We start from the raw sequence: 24674 nt of genomic DNA on the forward strand, positions 1-24674 counted from the left end.
TGAGACTCCATCTCAAAAAAAAAAAAAAAAAAATTGGCCGGGCGCGGTGGCTCACGCTTGTAATCCCAGCACTTTGGGAGGCTGAGGCGGGTGGATCACGAGGTCAGGAGATCGAGACCACGGTGAAACCCCGTCTCTACTAAAAATACAAAAAATTAGCCGGGCGTGGTGGCGGGCACCTGTAGTCCCAGCTACTCGGAGAGGCTGAGGCAGGAGAATGGCGTGAACCCGGGAGGCGGAGCTTACAGTGAGCCGAGATCGCGCCACTGCACTCCAGCCTGGGCGACAGAGCGAGACTCCATCTCAAAAAAAAAAAAAAAAAAAAAAAAAAAAAATTAACTGGGTGTGGTGGGGCATGCCTGTAATCCCAGCTACTCGGGAGGCCGAGGCAGTAGAATCACTTGCACCCGGGAGGCAGAGGTTGCAATGAGCCGAGATAGTGCCACTACCCTCCAGCCTCAGTGACAGAGCAAGATCCGTCTCAAAAAAACAAAACAAAAACCGAAAAACAATAAAATAAAATAAAATGTACAATTAAATTATTATTGCTGGCCGGGGGCAGTGGCTCACATCTGTAATCCCAGCACTTTGGGAGGAGAAGGTGGGTGGATCACCTGAGGTCAGAGTTGGAGAGCAGCCTGGCTAACATGGTGAAACCCTGTCTCTACTAAAAATACAAAAAAAAAAAAAGAACCTTTTCCAGGAAAAAGTACAGACAAAACTTTGCAAAGTTTCAGAGGCTCCCCTAATCCCAGAGACTCCTAGCTGCTGATGCCAGTACCTACTTTCCCCAGAGCTCACGGAAGAGCCCATGACATCTAGGGGAGCGGGGCACCAGACACGGACTTCCCTTCCCAGCCTGTCCCACAGCAGGCTGCGACACAAGCCTGGACATATGGCAGCCCCCTGGGAAACCTCCTTCGGGGCCCTGGCCTCTGGCCTTGTCCCTTCTTCCGTGCTCCTCCTCCTGCTGGTGCCAGGCGTGGAAGGAGGCAGAAGGAGCTGGCACGAAGGAGCAAAGCCCTGGAAGGAAGGAGCCCAGGCCCCTCCCGTTGAGGGAGCTGCCACACCGGCCCAGGCTGCCTGCCTCAGACTTCCTCAAAGCAAAGGAAAATAACCAACCACCTGGTTCAAAACAGGGTATTCTGGAACTCACCACGCGCAGCCAGACTAAACCCAAGGATATGCCCTGAGGCCCTTCCACAAACAGCCCTGGGTCCAGAGTGTCCAGGTGAAATTCCTGCCTCTCTTAAGGGGCTAGTGGAAATAGTTTTAAATGCCCAATTCAAGCCTTTTCCTAGTTTCTAAAAGCTCTGCAAGTGACTTCAGAAAATGCTCTGAACTCACCATAAAATCCTGAATCCTAACCTCTTCCAAATGAGGACACCACACATTATTCGAGTTGTTTACTCAAAACGCCTCCGTCGCCAGGATCAAGAGTCATTTAAAATTCTGCTAACAGTAAAGATTTCAATAGAAAAAACTAGGGCAACAAGCCTAAGAAAACTGGAACACAGCAATGCCTGTGGTTGCTATTTTGGCAAATTAAATTTGCCATTTCTCAGAAGTCCTGGGGATAGTCCAGTCTTAATACAATAAAACAGCTGGACTGAGACTAATGCTCAAGCAAGCCTCTTACTGTGACGACTATTGAGAACCCTATCAAGTCCACCAAGAGATGCAGGGCTCAGGGCGCATATGGGAAAGCAGGGCCTACAGCCCAGAGTAACACCCTGAATGTCCAGGAGAACAGGAGTGGTGAAGAATCCATGGCCATCCAGACCGCCAGACACCACAAAGTCATTCACATGGATGAGACTGATTTAATTACATGAACCAAAATGGAAAGATCTCCAGAATATGACAGCGAGAGGAAGGCACAAAAATGGAAAGTTGCACAGCGGCGTGGACGATATGACCCCAGTTCTGCTTCCTAAACAGGGTGTCCACGTGTGGCCATCTGTCCATGTGTGCAAACACATACAAGACAGTCGGGGATGACAAACAGCAAACCTCAGGCTACCCAGAGCAGGGACGCTCCAACTGCGTGAGCCCCACTCTCCTGTCCACTCCGCCCTCCTGGGCTGCTGCGCTTTCCACAGGCCTTATTCCATAGGCCTTACTTATTTATTACCTGTGAAACTGTTTCTAAAACAAAGCGACGTGTCTACAGACGAGGCCAACTACATCAAATCTTGACAAACTTTACAGAACCATCTTTAACCCGGCCTTAAATCCACCTCTCAGCCACCAAGGCATGGGAACCCACACAACCGGGCAGGGATGGGGAGAGAATCCACATCCAATCAACCTCAGCTGCGCCTGATGCCACGGGCCCCACCCAGCCCGCCCAGCCCTGCCTAGCCCTGCCCAGCCCTGCCCAGCCCTGCCCAGCCCTGTGAACTCTCCCCTGCTCCTGGACCCTCTGTGCCTCTGGCTCAGTGGGTGAACCTGCTCTCCTCCCTCTCACTTCCCAAGAATGCGCACTCCTGCCTCCTCGGGCATGTGCCCCACACCCAGTCAGCACCCCTCCCTGGTCCCTCAGCATCACCCTCGCACACCCTCCTGCCTCTCCGGCCCCACCCCCATTTCTCTGTTCCCTTTCAGATAAAATTCCTCAGAAGCCCTGCCTGTACTTGCGGTCTCCATTTTCGGTGCTCACATCCCCTCCAGATCCCACCCGTAGGGCTGTCACTCAGTTACTCCCCTAAAACTGCTCCAGCCCAGATGCTGCCCCCACTCTCCCCACCACAGGGCCTGACGGGGCTCATTCCGGCTCCTCCCCATGCTGTCCTCCCTGCCTGGCCCCCACTCCTCTGTCTCTCTGCTGGTCCCACATCCACTTCCTGACTTGAGGATACATGCCCAGGGCACAGCCCTGGGACCTCTGCTCAGCACTGACCCAGCGGCTCATCAGTCTGTGCCTTCAGATACATCTCCACGCCGATGGCGCATATCACCCTGCCAGCTCAGACCTCGCACGTGAACTCCAGGGCCACACAGCACACCACCTACTAGGCGCCTCCCCTAAGGGATTGTCTCAATGCTAACACGTCCAAACTGAGCTCCTGGCACCCACCCCAAACCAACCTGCTTTTCCCACACTTTCTAGCTCAATTTAAGGCAACACCCACTTCCCAGATGCTCAGGCCAAAACCTCAGTCCTCCTGGGTTCTCCTCTCCTTCGCCCTGATCCAGCCTCGTCTTCCCAGCCCGGCACTCCCCACCTGGACCCAGGCCGCCCCTCAGACCTGGCTCACATGCAGTCATCTCACTGTCACCTGCAGCTCTGCTGTGATCACGTTCAAGAGCGCCCAAGGCGTCACATAAAAACACGTGCCAGGCTATGCCCCTCATCTGCTCTAAGCCCTCCAAGGCTTTCCCATCTCACGGGCCCTCTGCAGCCCCTCGGGCTCTCCTCCCCGCCACGCTCACTCGGCCCCTGCATTTGGGCCTCCCCGTGCTCCTCAGGGATACACCCAGCTCGGGGTGCTACAGTGGAGCTGGCCGCCCCTGCACGCCTCCTGGACGCCTCAGCAAAAGTGACCTGCACAGCAGCCTTTCCTGCTCTACTGTCTGACTCAGTACACATCTGAAAGGTTTCTCTTGCTTAGCGTCTCCTGCTAGACGGTGAGCTTCACGAGGGCAGGAATTGGCATGGCTGTGTTCACAGCTGGGCACCAGGCCTGGCCTGCACAGCACCCAGTGAATACGTTTGTGATGAGTCCAGTGAGAACACACCACTGATGTCATTCCCCAATGCACAACGATGAATGTCAGAAATTCTATTTAAAAACCATGGATTAAGGTTTTCAAAGTGTGTTGTGCCCACGTCCTGATTTCAACAAGGACTGTACTATAAAGTTACTAATCTAACTACTCAGTTCATGAATGTGGAATCAGTGTGATTGACACGTCTGATGAACAGTGCCCATCCACTGTCAGCAAAGGCTAACGGCAGCTGGTCATCAGGTGAAACACAGCTGCAAAGGTATTTAATTTTGCTATTACTATTTCAAAAATATTGGACACCCCTAAAACAAAACCGCAAAGCCATTAAAGGAGGAATAAAAGGAAACCCACTGTAACTGGGCATAAAACTTGGCTTTAACAGTCAAAAAACAAACTGCCATAGATTATCAGTGTCACATGAAAAACAGCAGCAAGAAAAGTTAAGCCACGCTTCCTGTGCTCAACACCAGGGCTGCCTTCAACACCAGGATCTTCCCCGTCGCACCTAAGCCGCATCACATGCATCATTAGGGGTGATACAACGTAATGGGTTTTTTCCCGTCAGTATTTTTAGGGCATACATTCTTCATAGAGCTGTTTCTTCTATCAACCCTTAAGAAAAGCCCTAAGGCTGCATCTGATTTGGACGCAGTTATTTCCACAGGAAGTGGAACAATATAGCCCAGATGTGTCACCTCCCAGAGCGGGGCTCTGACGTGGTGTGAATCATAGCACCTACCCGTGACCAGATCCAGACAGAGCGGCCAGTCTAAAAAGATGCATTCCACAGCCACAGATACTCCTTACATGTCTTGAAGGGGCCTACCTCACTTTACAGATGACAAAAATATGAACTGAGTATATTCCCTGCTGTAAAAAGTTAGCACAGGGCCTGGCCTGCACTGCAGTCGGGAACTAAGGGAGGGGAACGCCCAGAACAATAAGCTCACAGTGCGTGCGACCAGGGAGAGAAGACGCTTGAGACAGTAAAGTGACGATGAGGGACCACGGCCACCAAGCTCCCAGCCCGTCCCCAGCTCATCCTAGCGCCCTTCTCCTCGGATGGCTTCCGTGTGGAGACTCCCAGGCCACCTGAGTTGGAATGGCAAGTCCAAAGAGCCATAAAAATTAGGACAGGAACTCCCACTTAAAGACGAGACTAAGTGGTACCTGGTAAAAAGCTAAATCTCCCGAAACGAGAAAACTGCCAAGAAATTAATCGTTCCTTTTAGTCAAATCCTCTCAGGATGTAAGTCTAGAAACAAAGAAAAATGAGAAAGGCAGGATGAACTGACACGAAGAAGTCAATTTTTATTAAACTGAGACATGTGAAAAAGTCTCAGCTTACTTCTTTTGCCCTAAATCAGTCTGAAGTGGAACGTACAAGAATGAGATGGGAAATAACGGGAAAGAAAACTATAGATGACTGATCGGATGCTAGATAGGCGGGAAATCAGAAAGAAGCAAGAACACTTCTCCCCAACAGCTCCCATTTACTCTTGGGGTCATTCGGGCAACACTGCTTTTTCTTTAAGATGGCCCTTCAAATGTGTGCTTGCGGGGGAAAGGGAGGAAAAATTCAAATTTGTAAGTGAGTGGTCAAATTCCAAACCTGAACATATTAGCACGCATAATTTCACCTGAGCACGCATAATTTCTAGGGACGCATCTTAAGAAGCGTGTAGGCTCTAAGGCAGTAGTTCTGACCTTCTGGCCTCAGGGTCCTCTTCACACCCTAAAGCTACTGAGGGTCCTGAAGAGCTTGCACTTGTATAGACTATACCTATCAATATTTACTATATTTGAAATTAGAACAAAAACTGTTTGAATACTTGTTAATTCATGTAAAAATCATACAAATCAACACATTACATATTAACGCTGTCTTACTCCATTTTCTGTTACTATAACTGAATAGCTGAGACTGGTAATTTCTTACATAAAGGAAAGAAATGATGTGTCTCTTTTTTTTTTTGAGACCAAGTCTCGCTCTGTAGCCCAGACTGGAGTGTAGTGGCACGATCTCGGCTCACTGCAACCTCCACCTCCTGGGTTCAAGTGATTCTCCTGCCTCAGCCTCCAGAGTAGCTGGGATTACGGGTGCACGCCACTGCACCAGGCTAATTTTTTGTATTTTTAGTAGAGACAGCGTTTCACCACGTTGGTCAGGCTGGTCTTGAACTCTAGACCTCAGGTAATCCACCCGCCTCATCCTCCCAAAGTGCTGGGATTACAGGCATGAGCCACTGCATCCAGCCTAAGAAATGTATTTCTTATAGTTCAGGAGGCTGAGAAGTCCAAGGTCCAAGGGCCCCATCGGGGGAGTGCCTTCCTGCTGGTGGGGATATGAGAGACACCCAAACTGGCTTTTATAACAGACCCCCTGTCATGACCACTAACCCACCACAAGGAGAGCCCATTAGTCTATAAACGCACTAACGCATTCCTGAGGGCTGAGCCCTCGTGATCCCATCACCTCTTAATAGACCCACCTCTTAACACTGTGACACTGGGGATCAACTTTCAACACGAGTTTCAAAGGGGACAAACATTCATAGTATATACAAAACATGTTTTATGAAAAATAACTATAGCTTCCAAAGAACAACAAAACCTCAGTGAGAAGAGGGATATTGTTGTACATTTTTACAAATCTCTAATGCCCGGGTTAATTGAAAACAACTAGAGTTTCCTATCTGCTTCCACTTGTGGTCTGCTCTGATACGTTGTTTTGGTCGATGCGTATGACAAAAACGCAGCCTCGCCAGGCGAAGTGGCTCACACCTGTAATCCCAGAACTTTGGGAGGCCCAGGGGGCAGATTCTGTGAGTCCAGGAGTTCGAGACAAACCCGGGCAACAAGGCAAAACCCTGTCTCTACAAAAAGTACGAAAAAATAAAATAAAATGCAGCCTTACAAGGAGATGCAGTTAGACAAGGGAAAAATATTTTAACAGCCTCTTCAGATAATTGTGGAGATTCTTCTTTAACACCACACGAAAACGCAACAAGTGTGCTTTATTTTTCCTTAAAGGCTGTTTGCAATATGGAATCTGAACTGTATCCATGAGCTTCTGCACTTAATGGCTTTAAAATCCATTGGCTTGATTTGGACTCTGAATGATCTTTTAACCAGGCATGGTCCTGCATCAGCCATCTGGAAAACGCTGGTTCACTGAGTCAGGCAGCTCCTGCAAATGTTGTTCAGTCTATAATATCAAAAGCACACGGTTCATCAGCATTAGCACTGGCATCCTCTTTACTGGGAGCTCTCGGGCTCACGGTGGCAGAGACAAACTTTCCAAAACTCCAACTTCACCTGAGAGCTCAAATTTTATCACTGGCAACCAACACTGTTAGTTGACTTCTTTGAGGTGACAGGCTAACTTCATTCATTTAGTAAGAGATGTCAATAATTTGTCAATTATTGTTTTATAGTGTTCCATGAAAAAAGCAGCTAGTTCAACTCGCAACTCAAATAATCCCTCAACAATCACCCAACTTCAAAACACAGCGAAAGCGCTTTCCGTGGACTTTCCGTTTTATCAAAGCAGAATCACTGATTTCGTGAAAGAGCTCATCTGCTGTGTTGGCCGCGGCACACCCAACACTGTGCCGTGAACTGCCGTCATGCGTCTTGTTAGCAACGGGAGAAACTGGGTACCAGGCACAAAGGCACTCCCTATGCCATCTCTGCCACATATGTATACATCTCAAACTGTTCCAAAATAAAAGGTCTGCAAATAAGTATGTCTTTAGGATAAAAATAACAAAACCCTGCCAACACATGATGTGCCCCACCTGCTACCACCAAATCCTTGCCTGCCAAACTCTTCAAACACATTCCAAACCCTCACCCAAGCCCATCCTCAAGTGTGGCTCTTTCCACTCTCTGCTGAATCCCAAGCAAGCCATCTGGGTCCAGATCCACCGTCAGACTGAAATTCATCTCCCAGGTGTCAGACAACAGCCCCACAAGCAAGCTCCTGGCTGTGTGAGCACCTGCACTCGGCCAGTGTTTCGCATCTCCCCTCCCCGTGGCCATCCTCAGGGTCCGCGGGGCCTCTGCTCTGCCCCAGAAGCCCCCAGGTGGGCAGGGGGGTTCGGCTGGTGTGCATGAGGGCCAGCCCCCAGTGAAGGTGCCCCTGGGGACCATCTCTCGGCGGGGTAGGGGGTGCCAGGGACACTTGTCATCCCCGGCTCTCCATCTCCTGCCTTGACCTCTCCCCGGCACTTTCTTCAGTCCAGGGTTTCAACCCCGTCTAGGCCATGGTCACTCGATCAGCCATCCCAGCACTACCACAGCTGAACCCTCCTCACTTCCCTGTTATCTTTCTCCCCAAGAACACCACCAGGAGTCCTGGCCACCTCCCTGCGGCCCCGCCCTCATCGTCCTGCTCTCGCCCTTCCGCATCCCGAGGCTCCTCCCTCTCTGACTCCCCCTCGGCCCACCCCCTCACCAGGGACCTGGGCTCTCACTGAGTACCCTGGCACCCATCGCTCTGAAGGGTGGCATCGCCCCTCTGCCACACACACTCCGATCTGACCCTCTCTTTGTCCCCCAATGCTCCGTGCGTCCCTCCCAAAACCACACGGGCTGCAGCAGGAAGACCATGGCCGCCAAGCCCTTCTGTGGCTGAGGCCAGCGCTGTTCCTCCAGGGGGCCCCCTCCCCGGAGAGCCTGCTAGTACCAAGCCTGGTCAGCCGCCTCCCTCGCTGGCAGCCTCACACCTCAGCTCCTCTGTGCAGGGCCCAGGCCTCGCCCCCTCCAGCCACTGCCTCTCTACACAACCTCGTCTTATTCCTTCCCAGGGTAAACACACTCTAGGTCAGGGGGTGGCACATGAGGGCCCACAACCCAGCCCAGCTCTCCACCTGCTTCTCTGCAGCCTGTGAGCCAGGAATGGGTTTTACATTTTAAAACAGAAAAATAACAAAATAATCCTATTTCATGATGAGAAAATCACATAAAACTCAAATGTCAGTGTCCACAAACAAGCTGCCTGCTTCTCAGCACAACAGCAGAGTCGAGTGGCTTCACAGTGGCACGACACATCCCACGCCCCACACGGCCAGAAACACATTCTGACCCCTCACAGAAAAGCGTGCCGTCCCGTTCTGGGCCTTTGGGATCCATCGGTGAACTCCACAAAGATCTCCACCCTCGTGGGCATGCATGGTGTCACCATCCAGTCCCTAGTGTACGTGCGAACATCATGCTGAGGTTGCTCCCCTCACTCCCAAGGCCCCGCAAGGTTCTCCCTCCGCCATGAGAATTCTGTCTGTCTGCAAAGAATGGACCCCAAAGCCTCCACACATTCCGGGCCTTCCCCTCTGCAAACACTGCTGGGCTGTGAGTTTGCGCCGCTGAGCTCACCGATGGGTGTTCTACTGCGAGGTTATCAGTCTGATCTCCACAGAGATTAAAATTAACTTGGATGAGAGGCCACACAGTCAACTACAGCCACCCCTAAGCAAGTGGCTTAAGGGGAAGAGTTTTGTTTGTTTTTTCTTGAGACAGGGTCTCACTCTGCTGCCCAGGCTGGAGTGCAGTGGCGCAATCATGGCTCATTGCAGCCTTGCAGCCTCCAATTCCCGGGCTCAAGTGATCCTCCAGCTTCCGCCTCCCAAAGCACTGGGAGCTTTGGGCCACCATGCCTGACCCAGTGAATGGTCTTTTAAAACATACTTTATACACTACATCCAGAGTTACCCAAATTCAGTCAAATGCTGTGCGTAACCATCCACTAGTAGACACACATCACAGAACAGTGGTTTCCGCACTCTTGACTGGGGCCTACGATAAGAAGTTCATACACTCATCACTGCAAGCTTCCTGAGTCGATACCTACCCCTTAGCCACTCCGAATCACGCTCCTTTTATCCAGTATTCTTAATGCTGGCCATGGCCCACTCAACTGATTTGGGTTCAGACCCAAAGTTTGAAAAATAATGCACTCAAAATAAGACCAACGTCAGTTTCTAGGGACTCAGAGTTCAAGAACATGAGGGAACGTGGCACAAATGACCAAGGACCATCACCTAACATGACCTACACCACAAAGAGGAGAACCAGAAATTATAAGACAACAGGCCAACTATTGCAAACTGTGTTTGCCCACTGGCAGCCACAACTGTTGGCTGGGAAACAGGGCACCCAGCCTTCTAAAAACACGTAGGGTGTGAACTTCTTGAATCTCAGGGAAGCATTTCGGCACAAAACGCAGGCTGGCAGTGGCAGCACTCTGCTCAGGGACCCACCCCCAGCTCCCACCGACACAAGAGCTGAGCTCACTTGAGGATACGCGGCAGCAGGGGTTGTCAGCATCACCGCCTCCACCGCCCACGGAGCTTGCAGCATGCCATGATGACGGCAGGGACCATGGCCCAATTCCCCCCGCGTCATCTGGTGAAAGGTGAAGGCGTTCTGCCATATTTACGGGAAGTGCATTCACACCGGCAAACAAATGCCAAGCGCGCACCAAGTTCTCCCCCCACCACCGGCTCCATCCAAACGCGTTTCTACTTTCAGGAAGATTAAGCTTTGCTTCCAGATATTTGATGACTTTTCATCTCGAGGGAAAAGGAAAATCACTACAGGCCACAATGGCCTTCTCTCAGACACAGAAGGTAACTGGTCATTAGCCAAACGTTTGTCAGTGCAGGGCCCCGCGGCAGGCCTCCGTGGGCTTGGCTCAAAACCGCCCCTGGTCTCCTGACAGGACTCCACACCAGCCCACCCAGTCCACACAGGATCTGGTCTCAACCACGACAGAACGTGGACACAGACGAGCAGAAAGGAGGTGACTGCGGCCAATACCCACCCCCGCTCCATTCTGCCCAGCCTTCCTCAGGTGTTTCACTGCAGCCTCCTCTCAGCCTTTCACCTCCTCGGCCGCCTCCGCTCCATGTGTCCTTCCACAGCTCCCACGCTGTAAGCTGGCAACCTGTGGGTTCCGACTGGAGCACTGCGCCATCCTCCACCAGCACTGACCCCTTCCCCAGAGAGACACCTCCCACGGGAGCAGCGAGTCCTGGAGTCTGCTCCACCGTGGACGCTGACGATCCAGAATGTTGAATCAAATTGGATGGTTCTTGGCGAAGTGTAGACGCCAAAGATGCAGAGCGGTTCTTTCACAACAGGAATCAAGTTCATGTGACTTCGCAGTGTCTCGACACACCATCTGCTGGCAGCTTAGGAGTTAACACTTCCTGCACATTTTAACCAAAGACAGTCACAGGCTCCTGCCACGGAGGCCCCTGGGGTGCTCCTCTCTCTGAGACCCCAGAGAGGGGGCGTCTGGGACGGCACTTCATCCTCTGCACGGGGGTCAGGACGGAGGGAGGGGAGAGTGTTTCTCTACTCCCTGAGGATGGAGACATCCTCTCTTCCAAAGGGTCAAGCAGAGTGGAGTGTTGTACTACAGACAAAGGGGAGTCCCAGGCGAGCCCACCAGGACGTGCAGACGCAGAAACCTGAGCTTGCCTACGATTACAACCAAAGCAGGCGGAGCTTGCCTACGATTACAACCAAAGCAGGCAGCTCTGCAGGCTGGGAAGGCCGCGTACCAATCGCTCGCCCCATTCTTCTCCTGCAGGGTCTGCAGGGCCCCAGGTGCAGCTGAGAACAAAACAAGTGTAGCTTTTTCAGAGCAAATTGCAACAGTGTGATTCCACCCAATACTGTTTTCAACTTCCTGAAACTCCTCCCCACAGCCCCCAAAGTTCCGGATGGTTCAGAGCACTTCTGCTGACCAAGTCAAATGATGTCCTGCTTTCACCACCATCATCCGTGTGAAGAGAAAACACAGACATTTATCTACCTCAGGCACAGGGAGCGCTTTCTAAAGCTTTCATTTCAGACATTCCCATTGAGACCCTCAAGTTGACTTTCCCCAAGAAGTCTTTCCTTCAAAATGAGGAAACGTTTAGTTTCTCTAGATTGCAGTGGCTAAACTGGTGCTGTGAGTTACACAGTCATTTTCTTTTTTTTTTTTTTTTTTTGAGACGGAGTCTTGCTCTGTCGCCCAGGCTGGAGTGCAGTGGCGCAATCTCGGCTCACTGCAAGCTCCGCCTCCCGGGTTCACGCCATTCTCCTGCCTCAGCCTCTCCGAGTAGCTGGGACTACAGGCGCCCGCCACCACGCCCGGCTAATTTTTTTTGTATTTTTAGTAGAGACGGGGTTTCACCGTGGTCTCGATCTCCTGACCTCGTGATCCGCCCGCCTCGGCCTCCCAAAGTGCTGGGATTACAAGCGTGAGCCACCGTGCCCGGCGTACACAGTCATTTTCAAGTCAGCCTTGCAACGCCATGTCATGCCAATCACTTAATCGTGTAACTGGAGATTCTGGGATTTGTACAGTATCATTGCAGATGAGAAACCCAAAGGCTAACAAACCTGATGGGGGAGCTGCAAGACCACAGAGGCCCACCCCACCGCCCAGCATCTGTGCCTGGAGCCCCCAACCTCCTACTCCCTCACCTCCCTCAAGGTTGTGGGAAGCCCTTCCCTGTGGACCAGCGTACACACATCACCTGGCCACCCGCCTGCAGGAAATTCTGAGCCTCCCTGTCTTTCAAGACCCGGACACTTTTGAGAGGCACTGGCCAGGACTGTGGTGAGCATCCCTCAGGTTGGGTGCAGCATTTTCTCATGATGAGACTGCATTTCTGGCAACACTGCCAGAGAAGTGATGTGTCTCACTGGGTCCTTGGTGTCAACGTCTTATGACTGATGGTGTTACCCTGATCACTTGCTTCACACAGGATCTGCTGGGTTTTTCCACCGAGAGGCTACAGTTTTATTTTTCCCTTTGTGACGTGTATCTTGGGGGAGATACTTTGTGACTATGTAAATATCAGACAAAAAGACATTAAGGAGACATGGCAGCCACACGCACCAGCCACCCCACCAGTGAGGTCCTGGAGGGGATCCCAAAACAGCAAGAGGGCATTGGTGCAAAACCGAAGTTCGAATAAGGTCTGTCATTTAGGCAATAATGCTGTGAACTTTCTGGAATTTATATGGATGCCTGGTTACATAAGACGTCAACATTAGGGGAAGCAGATGAAAACAGGGAAGCTCAGTGAAATATTTTTTGCATCTTTTCTGTAAAGTCAAAAACTACCTGAAAATTAAAAGCTGACCAAGCTGCAGTCTGATTCTGCATGAGAACCTGGGTGGGGCCTGAAAGTGTATTTCTCACCCATACCCAAGTGACGCTGATGGACGCTCTGCTAGCAAGGTTCTGGCAGACAGAGCCCACCGCACTACGCACAACTTCCCAGGGACAGTCAGCTACCATGCAGCAAGATCATGCTCCCAGTACGCTCGCCACTGCGTCACTGCAGGCCCTCCTGGACCCCAGCAGGGCACACGGCCCGCTTGGCATGCTGACCCAGCGAGGAGCCAAAGTCAGGGTCTTTGCTACCACACGGGTCTGCGGGGCCTTGCCCAGGTACGCTGGCAGCCCTCCAAGGCCACAGGGCCAGAGCCACCAGCACACACTGCAATTCAGAGGCGGCTGTGGAACGGTGGCTTGGCACCTCATCCCGTTGACTGTGGGCAATTACCAAGGCCACAAGGAAGCAGGAAGGTGGAGTGAGTAGAACAGGCTTGCAAATTCCTGCTCAAGGGGAGTGACTGGCCACACGGGTGACCTCCTCTCACCCCATTATCATCATCTTTTAATAGAGTGTTATAAACCCACAAGAAAGAACACCCTCCTGACAGATGCAGAGGACCCGATCAGGGCAGAAGGAACGCACCGGGGGCACAGGCGTGGGGCTCCAAGCCTCACAGAGCCCTGCGGGCAGGACAAACCCGCACCTGCCAAGTCGGTCCCGCACAGGAGAGCTAACTCCCCCACGGCCAGCAAAGGGGCCTTCCTAAAGAAACGGGAACAGCCCAGAGAAAATATCTGCAAGTTGGTGCTCCAGGTCCCAGGGTGACAGGCTCCAATCACCCGAGGGGAAAATGGACTCTTTCAAAAGCACCCCACAGACCCGGGGCTCTCCGCCAGCTTCCTCCTGCCTCAGACAACAGTAAAGATCAGTATGTGAGGAGGACTTGCCATACAGAGGAAGAAGCCAACACTTTAAGTGACATTAGTGGAAACAAGAAATCAGAACAAAGGAGAACTGAAAAGAATCCTTACTAGTTTCCATAGAGTCACCGAGATGAGGCATTTGTAAAACAGTATGCTACCATGAAAAAGAAACAAGACAAATACACGCTTGGAAATCAAAAATTTGATTGTGAAGACGTATTAAAGCCCTCTCCCAGAAATGAGGATAAACAAGACACAGAAGGAAGGATAAAGACGCAACTCCAGGGGTCCATGTAGAACATCCACCACAAACGAACTCCTAAGACAGAAGAGCAAAGCTGGAGGGAAGAACTTCTCAGACAGAACACCAGAACTTCCCAGAGCTGAAGGACAAAGCACCAGAGTCAGAGTCCCCGGCGTAGGAATCCACACACCTCAGCACACACAAGGGTAAAACATCATTAACACCAAAGAGAAGATCCAAGAGCGTTCAGGGAGGGAGAGGGGTCTCCACAAGGAGGAAGAGCACTTGCCAGAGGTGCCTGTGGAAACGAACAAACCCGGGATGAAAACATTCCTGAACACACCCGCCAGAGAAGAAAGGAAAGTATCAGGGTGGCTCGTGCGCAGGCTAACCCGTCCAGATGAGAAAAAGGACAGGGTCTGAAGGAGGAAGGGGACCTGACCTTACCCTCGAAAATTTAAAACAATATAAGGAGTCGATGGGAACAGAAAGTGCCAAGAGAAAAGCCATGACTAACAGAAAAAACCACGCTGTACAGGAAGGGAAACACTCAATTTTTCTGTGAAGAGAACAGTATTTGCGTAGGCCTAACACAGACAGTCCAGGGGATAGAAGAGGTGGGATATGACAGAAGGGCTCCATCACCCCATCGTAACAGAAAGTCAAGGCTGTGTAAAACAAAGTATCAGCTTAGAGCTAGGTGCAGTCACTCACACCTGTATTAACGGCTACTAAGGAGTCTGAGGATCCACTTGAGCTCAGGAGTTCCAGTACGGCCTGGGCAACATCTGGGGATCCTATCTCAAGAAAAAAATAAACAGGATCAGCTTACTTAGAGCTGTGGAGAATGACCTAGAGAAACCACTCAAGATGGAAACCTCTTTGAAGAACGGGGCTGAGAGGTGTGGCAGGGACCATTGCTTTTCACTGTAAGTCTTTCATTGACGTTCCTATTGTATACATCATATTGATTAAAATACTAAATATATGGGCTTTTTTTTTTTAAGAACACAGGCTTCAGACAGACTGAATTCAAACCCTGGCTCTGTAAATCTGAGCAAGTCCCTTAGTGTCTGCGGGCCTAATCACCTCATCTATAAAGTGGGGGCAGCCTCTGCCTCCCCGGTCATCATGAAGCACCCGAGATGTTGAGCTGCCCCCACGCAACGTGGAATCACAAATGGAAGCTCTTTTTTAAAAAGATTAAAGCCCCAGGCTGGGCAACAAGGTGAAATCCCCTCTCTACTAAAAATACAAAAATTAGCCAGGGGTGGTGGCGTCTGTGGTCTAAGCTACTCAGGAGGCTGCGGTGGGAGGATCACTTGAGCCAGTGAGGCCGAGGCTGCAGTGAGCCAAGATCACGACACTGCATTCCAGCCTCGGGGACAGAGTGAAACCCCATCTCCAGCCTCGGGGACAGAGTGAAACCCTATCTCCAAAAAATAAAAATATTAACGCCAATGATGACAGAATCCAACATCGCAAGAATATATTCTTATTTTAATTGCCAGACACGGGAAGTGGACCTACATACATAATTTTACCGGGTTTTGGTGTTTTCTTCTAGCACTGGATATCTGCGAGCTGCGTGTTAAATGACCAGATCCAGTTTTTATTTGATGTTTCCTGAGCTTACTCAGAACCACTCACTACTCCAAGTTATTTTTCTGTCCCCCAAGAACTTCCAGCTAAAAGTGGACCCCACAACTGCCTCCTCTTATCAATTATTTACTGTAGTGCGAGTTCCGCCATCGCCATCAGGCCCTGGAGTACATTCCTGGGCAGAACAGGCAACTCCAAACAGGGCAATTACCTGTTCCACATCCACAACTGTGTGACCCGAGCCCTCCCCGGTCAGGGTGCAAGCTCGCTACCCTTCAAAGCCCACACTCGCTCCGCTTGCTCACAGTTCTTCAGGGATGATGTGTTTCTCCAACAGCAAGACAACCCCTACCATCTCATCAGTGAGGAACATCAGTCCTCTATCAAGGCAGTCTCTCCAATGTGCTCACACAGTGTGGATGGAATGTCATCTACTTTCTGCATCCTAGGGGGAGAAAAAACGGCCACCTTTCTTAAGGACTAGATCACAGAAATCGCACAAACGTGCTGGGGAGGGGGCACCCCGAAGTCCTCGTTCATCGGGGCCCCTCGGGGGACGGGCTGGGGTCCTCGCCGAGGTCTGCGGTCGCCCCGAGAGCGCCCCTTCCGCTGCCTCGCCAGAGACTTGCGTGTGCAAGTCCTGGGCTATGGGGCTCCGGTCCACAGCCACGGAGGAGACACAAAAACGATCCCTGTCGCTCCCGCCGGGCTGGCAGAAGCGACCCCCTTGGGAGACTTCGGTCCCCAGGAGAGCCCGGGAGCGGTTCTAGGCCTTTCCAGTCTCCCCGCCGTGGCTCCGGGTCCTTCCCGCGGGGCGAGGCCCGGGACAGAGGTCGGGAGCGCGAGGCCCCCGGGTCGGGCTGCGGCAGCCGCGGCTCAACGGACGCCGGGCGCGGCGGGGCCGGGGGTGCAGAAGCGAGGAAGCGGGAGCCCCTCTTCCGGGGCGCGGCCGGGGACGGGGAGCGGGGCCCGGGGGGCGGTCGCCCTGCCCGGGCGGTTGGCGGCAGCGGGGCTGCGGCGCGGGCGGCCCGGCGGGCGGGAGGAGGAGGGAGGAGGGAGATCTCGCTCTCGCTCTCGCCCCGCGGGAAGGGGGAGGCGGAGGCGCGACCGGCTGCGGGAGCTGCAATTACCGTGTGGGCTGCGGAATTCTCGTGGTGTTTGTCGGGGAGATGCGATAATGGCGTCCGTCCTCGCGAGAGAAGCCGCCGCTCTGCGCAGGCGCCGCGAGCCCCTCCCCGCGACGCTCGGCCCCTGCCCTCCGCGCAGGCTCACTGGGCGCGCGGGCCCGGGGGCGGGGCCCCCCGTGACAGAGAGGCCTGCTGCGCGCGCTTTTCCCGCTCGGCTTCCCGGTGAGCATGCGCAGGCGGCCTTCTTCCGCGATGGTACCGGCTTCCCAGGGCTTTTTTCCCCCCGTTTTTCGCCCATATCCATGGCCTGCGTGAGAAAAATCACCTCAGTGGACGGTCTGAGGAATTTGCATCTTCTTTGAGACGGAATGAATAGGTATTAGCTCCCTGAACTACTACACCTCCCAGGGTGCCGTGCGCAAGCTAGGAGCCATGCATTCGGGGACTCGTAGTCCCTGCGTCTGGGCCATGCCTGCCGGGACTTGTAGTCTCTCCGGACTCCGGTCGCCCGTCCTGTCCCCGCACCAAGGGTTGCTGGGACTTGTAGTTACGATGTCTCAGGTGGGCTGTGCGCCCCCAGCGGGTCCTACCTGCTGCTGCGGCGGGTCTTGCCCTGAGGTTCCGGAGCGCTTGGTGGCGTTTTCCCAGACATAAGTGGTCAGGGGTCCCCAGGGTCTATCCAGAGGGGCCTGAGTGCACGCGCGCGGTAGTTAGTACACGCGGCAGTTATTATGGTCTTAGATAAGTCCTATAGGTAACACATAATATAAATAAGTGATGGCGGCCGGGCACGGTGGCTCACGCCTGTAATCCCAGCCCTTTGGGAGGCCAAGGCGGGCGGGACACCTGAGGTAAAGGGTTCGAGACCAGCCTGGCCAACATGGCGAAACCCTGTCTCTACTAAAAATACAAAATTATGCCGGGCGTGGTGGCGGGCGCCTTGTAATCCCAACTACTCAGGAGGCTGAGGCAGGAGAATCGCTTGAACCCGGGAGGCGGAGGTTGCAGTGAGCCGAGATTGCGCCACTGCACTCCAGCCTGGCGACAGAGCGAGACTCTGTCTCAAAAAAAAAAAAAACTGATGACGTGAATGTGCACACATTCTATTTTATGTAGAATAAATGTGCAAATGTGTGTTTGTGGGTAATCACAGGAAAAAATTCCCAAACTATAGGGCAGTTCCCAGAAATGTCATTCCTGGTTATCTCCCTGTGCTTATCCAGGATTACCTTGCCTTTCATTTTCTTCTTTATACTCACCTCTGTTTCCTGAATTATTTGCAATGAGCAAGAATGCCTTTGATCTCCCAAACACAGGGCAAGGGAGCTATTTTCACTGGGAAAAAGAAAATGCTGGCCAGGCGCGGTGGCTCACGCCTGTAATCCCAGCACTTTGGGAGGCCGAGGGGGGTGGATCACGAGGTCAGGAAATCGAGACCATCCTGGCTAACACGGTGAAACCCCGTCTCTACTACAAATACAAAAAATTAGCCGGGCGTGGTGGCGGGCGCCTGTTGTCCCAGCTACTCGGGAGGCTGAGGCAGGAGAATCACTGGAACCCGGGAGGCGGAGCTTGCAGTGAGCCGAGATGGTGCCACTGCACTCCAGCCTGGGCAGCAGAGCGAGACTCCGTCGCAAGAAAAAAGAAAAAAAAAAAGAAAAAGAAAAAGAAAATGCTTTACCTTGAATTTCCTGCCCAACTCCCTTTTGCCAATAATAAAAACAGGATTCAGTGCAGTCCCGGGCTATGCGACCTTGGGCAACCTTACCGAGTTAAAGTCTCCGCCAGAATTAGGCTCAGAGGCTCCACTGAGGCTGGTGGCTGGCTTCCTTCATGGCAAATTGCCTTACAAACACTCCAAGGAGGAGCCTTGGCAGAATGGCAGCGCTGGGACAGGTGTTGATCTGAAGATGGGACCTGTCCTTTTTCAACATGAAGATCAGCTCCAAAGAGATTAGAAAAACTGCCCAGCGAGGCCACAGGGCTGGAGAGAGGCACAAGCTGAGTTCGCAGCCCAGAACGCCTCGCTTAGAGTGTGGAGTCCACTCACACGGAGGGAAAGGGTGCGTGCAGTAGCTGCCACAGAATATTCCCTCCGGCACTGGGGACAAAACATGTTCTAGGGAGGCATGCCTTTTGTCTCCACCTCCATCTCAATCACGGCTGCATTCAAATATTAATGCTTGCCCATGTAAGAATTCTTAGCATCCACGCCTGAATATCTGGCTTGAAAACAGACAAACCTAGGGTGTTGTTGTTCCTGTTATTTCAAAACATCCCCAAGTCCGTGTCTGGAGCTGCCTTTCCCCTATCCCCAGGCCTTGTGCAACGCTGGGCTCGGCGTCATGAACAGGTGTGAATGGACGAGAGAAGGAATTTGTGGGCAAAGGTGAATCCATCTGTGACCATCCAACGAGCTACAGTGAGGTTTGTTGAAGGCCACTGCTTTCTAGGTCATGATCAGAAATTAAGCCAATGAAAACTGTGATTGTGACTGTGCTGCAGTTAGTGATTGTTTTGTTTTCTTTTGTTTTGTTTGTATCAGGGTCTTGCTCTCCCATCCAGGCTGGAGTGCGATGGTACAATCAGAGCTCACTGCAGCCTCTACCTCTTGGGCTTAAGTGATCTTCCCGCCTGAGCCTCCGGAGTAGCTGAGACTACAGGCATGCACCACCACCATTGCCTAATTTTTTTTATTTTTTGTAGAGTCAGAGGTCTCAATATGTTGTCCAAGCTGGTCTTGAACTCCTGGACTCAAGCGATCCTCCCGCCTTAACCTCCCAAAGTGTTAGGGTTACAGGCATGAGCTACTACACTTTTTTGTTTTTGATGGTTTTGATTTATTTTGCTGCTCAGGAAGCTAAAAGAGGAAGGTATTGTTCAATATTGGCATACAGTTGATTCACCGTAATTTTTTTAAAATGGAGTAGCTAGTCATCAGCAAAGACAGCTGTCTATAGTGAAGGTTCACTTGCTCACTAGTCGGTACAAGGATCCAGTCTGGTCCCCTGGAGTTAATGAAGTTACAGTCACATTAGTGAGGGCATTATAAGAGGAGCGGGAAGTGCACTCTGGCCTGTGTGGCACCAGATATGTGGGCCACTTACAAGTGTGTGCACTAGGCCATTCGTAAAGGTCACAGAGGTCCTTTTGTCAACACCTCGAAATGCCCACATCAAGAAAACCCCGGAACCGTCCGATGGTTCCTCTTTCTGAGAATCTGAGAATGTCACTAGTGTGGAGAAAGAGAAATTAAACACGATGCACCCAGGGGCCCAGGAAAAGCCCAGGAGACTGAGTGGAATGCTGGAACGCTGAGCCTGGTTGTCCTTAAGTGCGAGGACTTGGAGTTTGCCTGGCCAGGGCTTAGAGTCTGAGCCTTCACTGGGCAAGTTGCTGAGGGTCTCAGGCCTCGGTTTCCCACTCTGGGAACTGGTGTTTAGATCTCACAGCTCACAGGGATATTGGGAGGGGTCCATGGCATGGAGGTGATGAAGCATTTAGAGTCCGATTCCGGATGTGCTCATGTTACCATGGGCTGAGTGACCACGAGCTGGGCACATTTCACTGCAATCCCTATTCTTTGTGAAGAACAGGAAGATAAGAGAGGTTGAGCGATACACCTGGGGTCACACAGCCATAGTGGGGGTAGAGACGAGAGGAGACAGGTGGTGAAATGTGGCGGCAAAGGTAGCGAAGGCGCAGCTGCGTCCTTGTCAGCGAGGAAGGGGTGTCGTCTTGCTCCTGAGGCAATGGGGAAGACTTTACAAAGTTTGGGGCCAGAGTGGGTAGGATCAGATTTGTGTTTTGAAAGGTCCATCTGGCGCCTGGCACGGTGGCTCACACCTGGAATCCCAGCACTTTGGGAGGTCAAGGTGGGCAGCTTACCTGAGGTCGGGAGTTCGCGACCAGCCCAACCAACATGGTGATACCCCGTCTCTACTAAAAGTACAAAATTAGCCGGGTGTGGTGGCGCATGGCTGTGATCCCAGCTACTCAGGAGGCTGAGGCAGGAGAATCGCTTGAACCCGGGAGGTGGAGGTTGTGGTGAGCCAAGATCGCGCCACTGCACTCCAGCCTTGACAATAAGAGCGAGACTCTGTCTCAAAAAAAAAGGAAAAGTCCGTCTGGCTGGAGGGCTGGAAAAGGAATGGGAGGAGGAAATACATCATCCTACATGAATCTGTGGAGAGCAGTGGAGAAGGCTGTCACAGGCTCCAAGTGAGAGACGGAGGCTTGCTGCAGGGGGTTGCAGTGCAGACAGGATGAAGAGAAATGGACAGATTGGAGAGGTTCCACAGGGTGAAATCCACAGGACTTGCCCATGAGCCCGATGCTGGGAACAGCTAAGGGACGGGGTGTCCAGGTGCTGTACTGGGTGGTAGACACACAGCTCCAGGAGGTGGGAGACTGGCCGTCATGGCCACTGCCCGTGGTCGTGAGGACTGTCCCTGAAATACATATTTGCAGTTGTCTCCCCAGGAGGGCTCCTTCTGTAATTCCTCCTCCTCTCTCCCCCACCCCCGACTTTGCCACTTCATGCAAGGGCACCGTAAGGGTTTGAAGGTCTCACTGGAAGAGGTCAGCTTTGGGGTGAAGTAGAGCCCTGAAAGGAGACCCCACTGGGAAACAAAATGATGATCCAGGGGTGACGGGAGGGGGTGGCAGTCAGCACCACTCAGCCCCGCCTGGCATGGATCCCACCCTCTCCGCGGACAGGCCACACACTCTGGGCCGTCAAGAGAGACCAGGACCCTACCCAGTCACTGCTGTGTGGATACGGTGCCCTCTGAAACTGGGGAAGCAACCTACGCTTCCTGCACCTTACCTTCCTCACTTGTAAAGTAGATCAGCAAGGCCTCAAATATGGGAGCCACTTGCATGTGTGTGCACTAGGCCATTTGTAAAGGTCACAGAGACCCTTGCTATCTGCGTAGTAACATGCATTTGAGAGAGAGAGGAGAGAGAGAGAGAGACTGGCGTTGCTTCGGCCCAGCAATTTTGCTGATTTCTCCTTTGTCTTGGCCAAACATATGGCCAAGCAGCCTTTGTGGTCGGTTCATAATCTGGGCTAATATGAAACCCTCTGAAAACACCAAAGCCTGCACCTCCAGGACTGCGGCCAGGTTCAGCGGCTCCAGAAACCCCTGGAGTCCACTGCACGGACTCTCTCATCTCTGTCTCTGACTCTCTCTCTCTCTCTCTCCACCGCGTCCTTCCCATCTTTGGGCTTGGTTTTTCCCCATTTTTTTTTTTAGGCGGAGTCTCGCTGTGTCACCCAGGCTGAAGCGCAAAGGTGCGATCTTGGCTCACTGCAACCTCCGCCTCCCGGGTTGAAGTGATTCTCCTTCCTCAGCCTCCCGAGTAGCTGGGATTACAGGCACCTGCCACCAAGCCTCGCTATAATTTTTGTATTTTTTTAGTAGAGACGGGGTTTCACCATATTGGCCAGGCTGGTCTCGAACTCCTGGGCTCAAGTGATTCTCCCACCTACGCCATCCCAAAGTTCTAGGATTATAGGCATGAACCACCTCGCCTGCCTGGTTTTTCCCCATTCCTGAGCGGGATCTCAGGAAGGGGTCCCAGCAACTACCAACAGGTTTTTCCAGTTCAACCATTGCCTGGGAGAGAGGGCCTCTTTCCTCATCATTCCAGCAAGTCTCCCGGGGGCAATGCTTACTGGCCAGGCTGTGTACCCGGCAATGACCCCCATTCCGAGTGGCCAGTCCTGAGACATGTCTGGGGGAGGGGTCAGCCTGGCCAAGCCTCGTGGAGGGCAGGTGGGGAGGGCTGGTCTCCCAGAGCAAACCCAGCAGCAGCCAGGAAGAAGAACTGGGTGTGCGCAGGAAGAAGAGCTGGGTGTGCGCAGGAAGAAGAGCTGGGTGTGTGCAGGCAGAAACAGCACCAGTCCCCGGCGGGGTCCCTCAGGGCTCTCCTCCTGCACACGTGAACGCTGACGTCAGCACTGACGTTCTGTCCGGCTGGCAGCTCTCTCCTCCTGTCTGAGAACAGTCTGCAGCCGTTGATGCGAACTCCCCAGGAGAGGCTGCGTACGGTGCAATTAATCCAGGCCACCCAAGCCAGACAGCTGATTAACATCTCAACAGGGGCTACTAGGTGTTCGAGTCGTTATTAATGAGAAGTTGCCGCTACGAAGCAGTTGGTGGAAACGTGTACAAATCCACACAATCAGTAAAAAACGCCTGTGGGAAATGGACCCATAAGAAGTCCAGCAGCAGTGACGGTAACCCAGGGTGCCAGGGAACTGTTGCTTTTCCGACTTGCTGTCTTCCAGGCTCTGTCGGTGGTCGGCATGGCCCGTGGAAATCAACGAGAACTTGCCCATCAGAAAACATGAAGAAAACCCAGGATATTAGCCCATCTCTACTAAAAAAAAATGCAAAATTACCCAGGCATGGTGGCACATGCCTATAATCCCAGCTACTAGGGAGGATGAGGCAGGAGAATCTCTTGAACCCGGGAGGCGGAGGTTGCGGTGAGCCAAGACCGCACCATTGCACTCCTGCCTGGGCAACAAGAGCGAAACTCCATCTCAAAAAAAAAGAAAAAAGAATAAAACACTAACCATGGGGAAAAAAAAGTCCAGTGGCTCAGCAAAAAAAATTACTCTGAACAAAACTCGTGCAGAAACTTTTGTGTGTTTTGAAGAATTTTGTCCAATGCAAGTTTTTCCTATTTGATTTTTTCACCTAAAATACCATTTCTTCATGGACAGTGTATCATTTTGAGATCACGGAGTACTATGGAGTGCAGTCGGTGCATTTAGAAATGACTTTCAATTTCTGGCCGGGCACGGTGGCTCACGCCTGTAATCCCAGCACTTTCGGAGGCCGAGGCGGGCAGATCACCTGAGATCAAGAGCTCACGGCATGCATTACATCGTTTCTTACTTTTCAAGGAAAAACATATTTTGCAAATTGAGCAACGTGGAGAAACCTCGTCTCTACTGAAAATACAAGATTAGCCAGGTGTGATGGCTCATGCCTGTAATCCCAGCTACTCGGGAGGCTGAGGCAGGAGAATCGCTTGAACCCGGGAGAAGGAGGTTGTGGTGAGCCGAGATTGCAGCACTGCACTCCGTCCTGGGCAACAAGAGCGAAATTATGTCTCAAAAAAAAAAAAAAAAAGAAATGACTTTAAATTTCTATCACATGAGAATAAAGCCTTATTTCAAAAAGTGGTGCAAATTTGAGGGTTCTCAGAGAATGGTGGGTTCCAGGCCTCTCTCAGTCACACACACTTGCCATGAACATGCATACGTGTAAATTTACATCTCTGTGTTAGGTACTAACGTAGTGTGTGCTCTAGGGAACATATGAAAAATAGAAAAAATAAGAATAGAAATTTCAATCTTCTGCAGGTGGAAGGGTTATCTGGGTACACATGGTCCATTTTAGAAAATATCAATTAAAGAAGGTTTGACTTAAACATTTTGGGTTCAAATATGAAGAATGTTTGTAAACAGGCAGAGAGGAGCAGTTTCTTGATCTCCTACCTTCTAATTTAAGAAATGAAGGCCGAGTGCAGTGGCTCATGCCTGTAATCCCAGCCCTTTGGGAGGCCGAGGTGGGTGGGTCACGAGATCAGGAGTTCAAGACCAGCCTGGCCAACATGGTGAAACCCTGTCTCTACTAAAAATACAAAAATTAGCTGGGCATGGTGGCGGGCACCTGTAATCCCAGCTACTCGGGAGACTCAGGCAGGAGAATTGCTTGAACAGGAACCGGGGAGGCAGAGGTTGCAGTGAGCCGAGATCATGCCACTGCACTCCAGCCTGGGCTACAGAGCAAGACTCCATCTCAAAAAGAAAAGAAAAAAAAGAGAATGAAAAAATCTCCTTTAGTTATGGATTTTTATTAATTCCTGTAAGGTTCTCCACAGAAACAGACCAACAGGATGT

General features: G+C 51.9%; 1 protein-coding gene across 1 annotated transcript in view; it reads right to left on the minus strand.

Annotated features, from left to right (window-relative positions):
- BANP (BTG3 associated nuclear protein) overlaps positions 1-10077 on the minus strand; it is a 115215-nt gene extending 105138 nt beyond the window's left edge. Inside the window, exon 1 of the mRNA XM_058440264.1 lies at positions 10027-10077. Coding sequence (XP_058296247.1) covers positions 10027-10059 — 33 coding nt within the window. The 5' untranslated portion in view covers positions 10060-10077. The remainder of the gene's footprint in view (positions 1-10026) is intronic.
- Between the last annotated feature and the right edge of the window lie 14597 nt (positions 10078-24674).

The sequence above is a fragment of the Hylobates moloch genome, unplaced genomic scaffold (genome assembly GCF_009828535.3).
Source record: "Hylobates moloch isolate HMO894 unplaced genomic scaffold, HMol_V3 SCAFFOLD_6, whole genome shotgun sequence".
NCBI classification, from domain to species: domain Eukaryota; kingdom Metazoa; phylum Chordata; class Mammalia; order Primates; family Hylobatidae; genus Hylobates; species Hylobates moloch.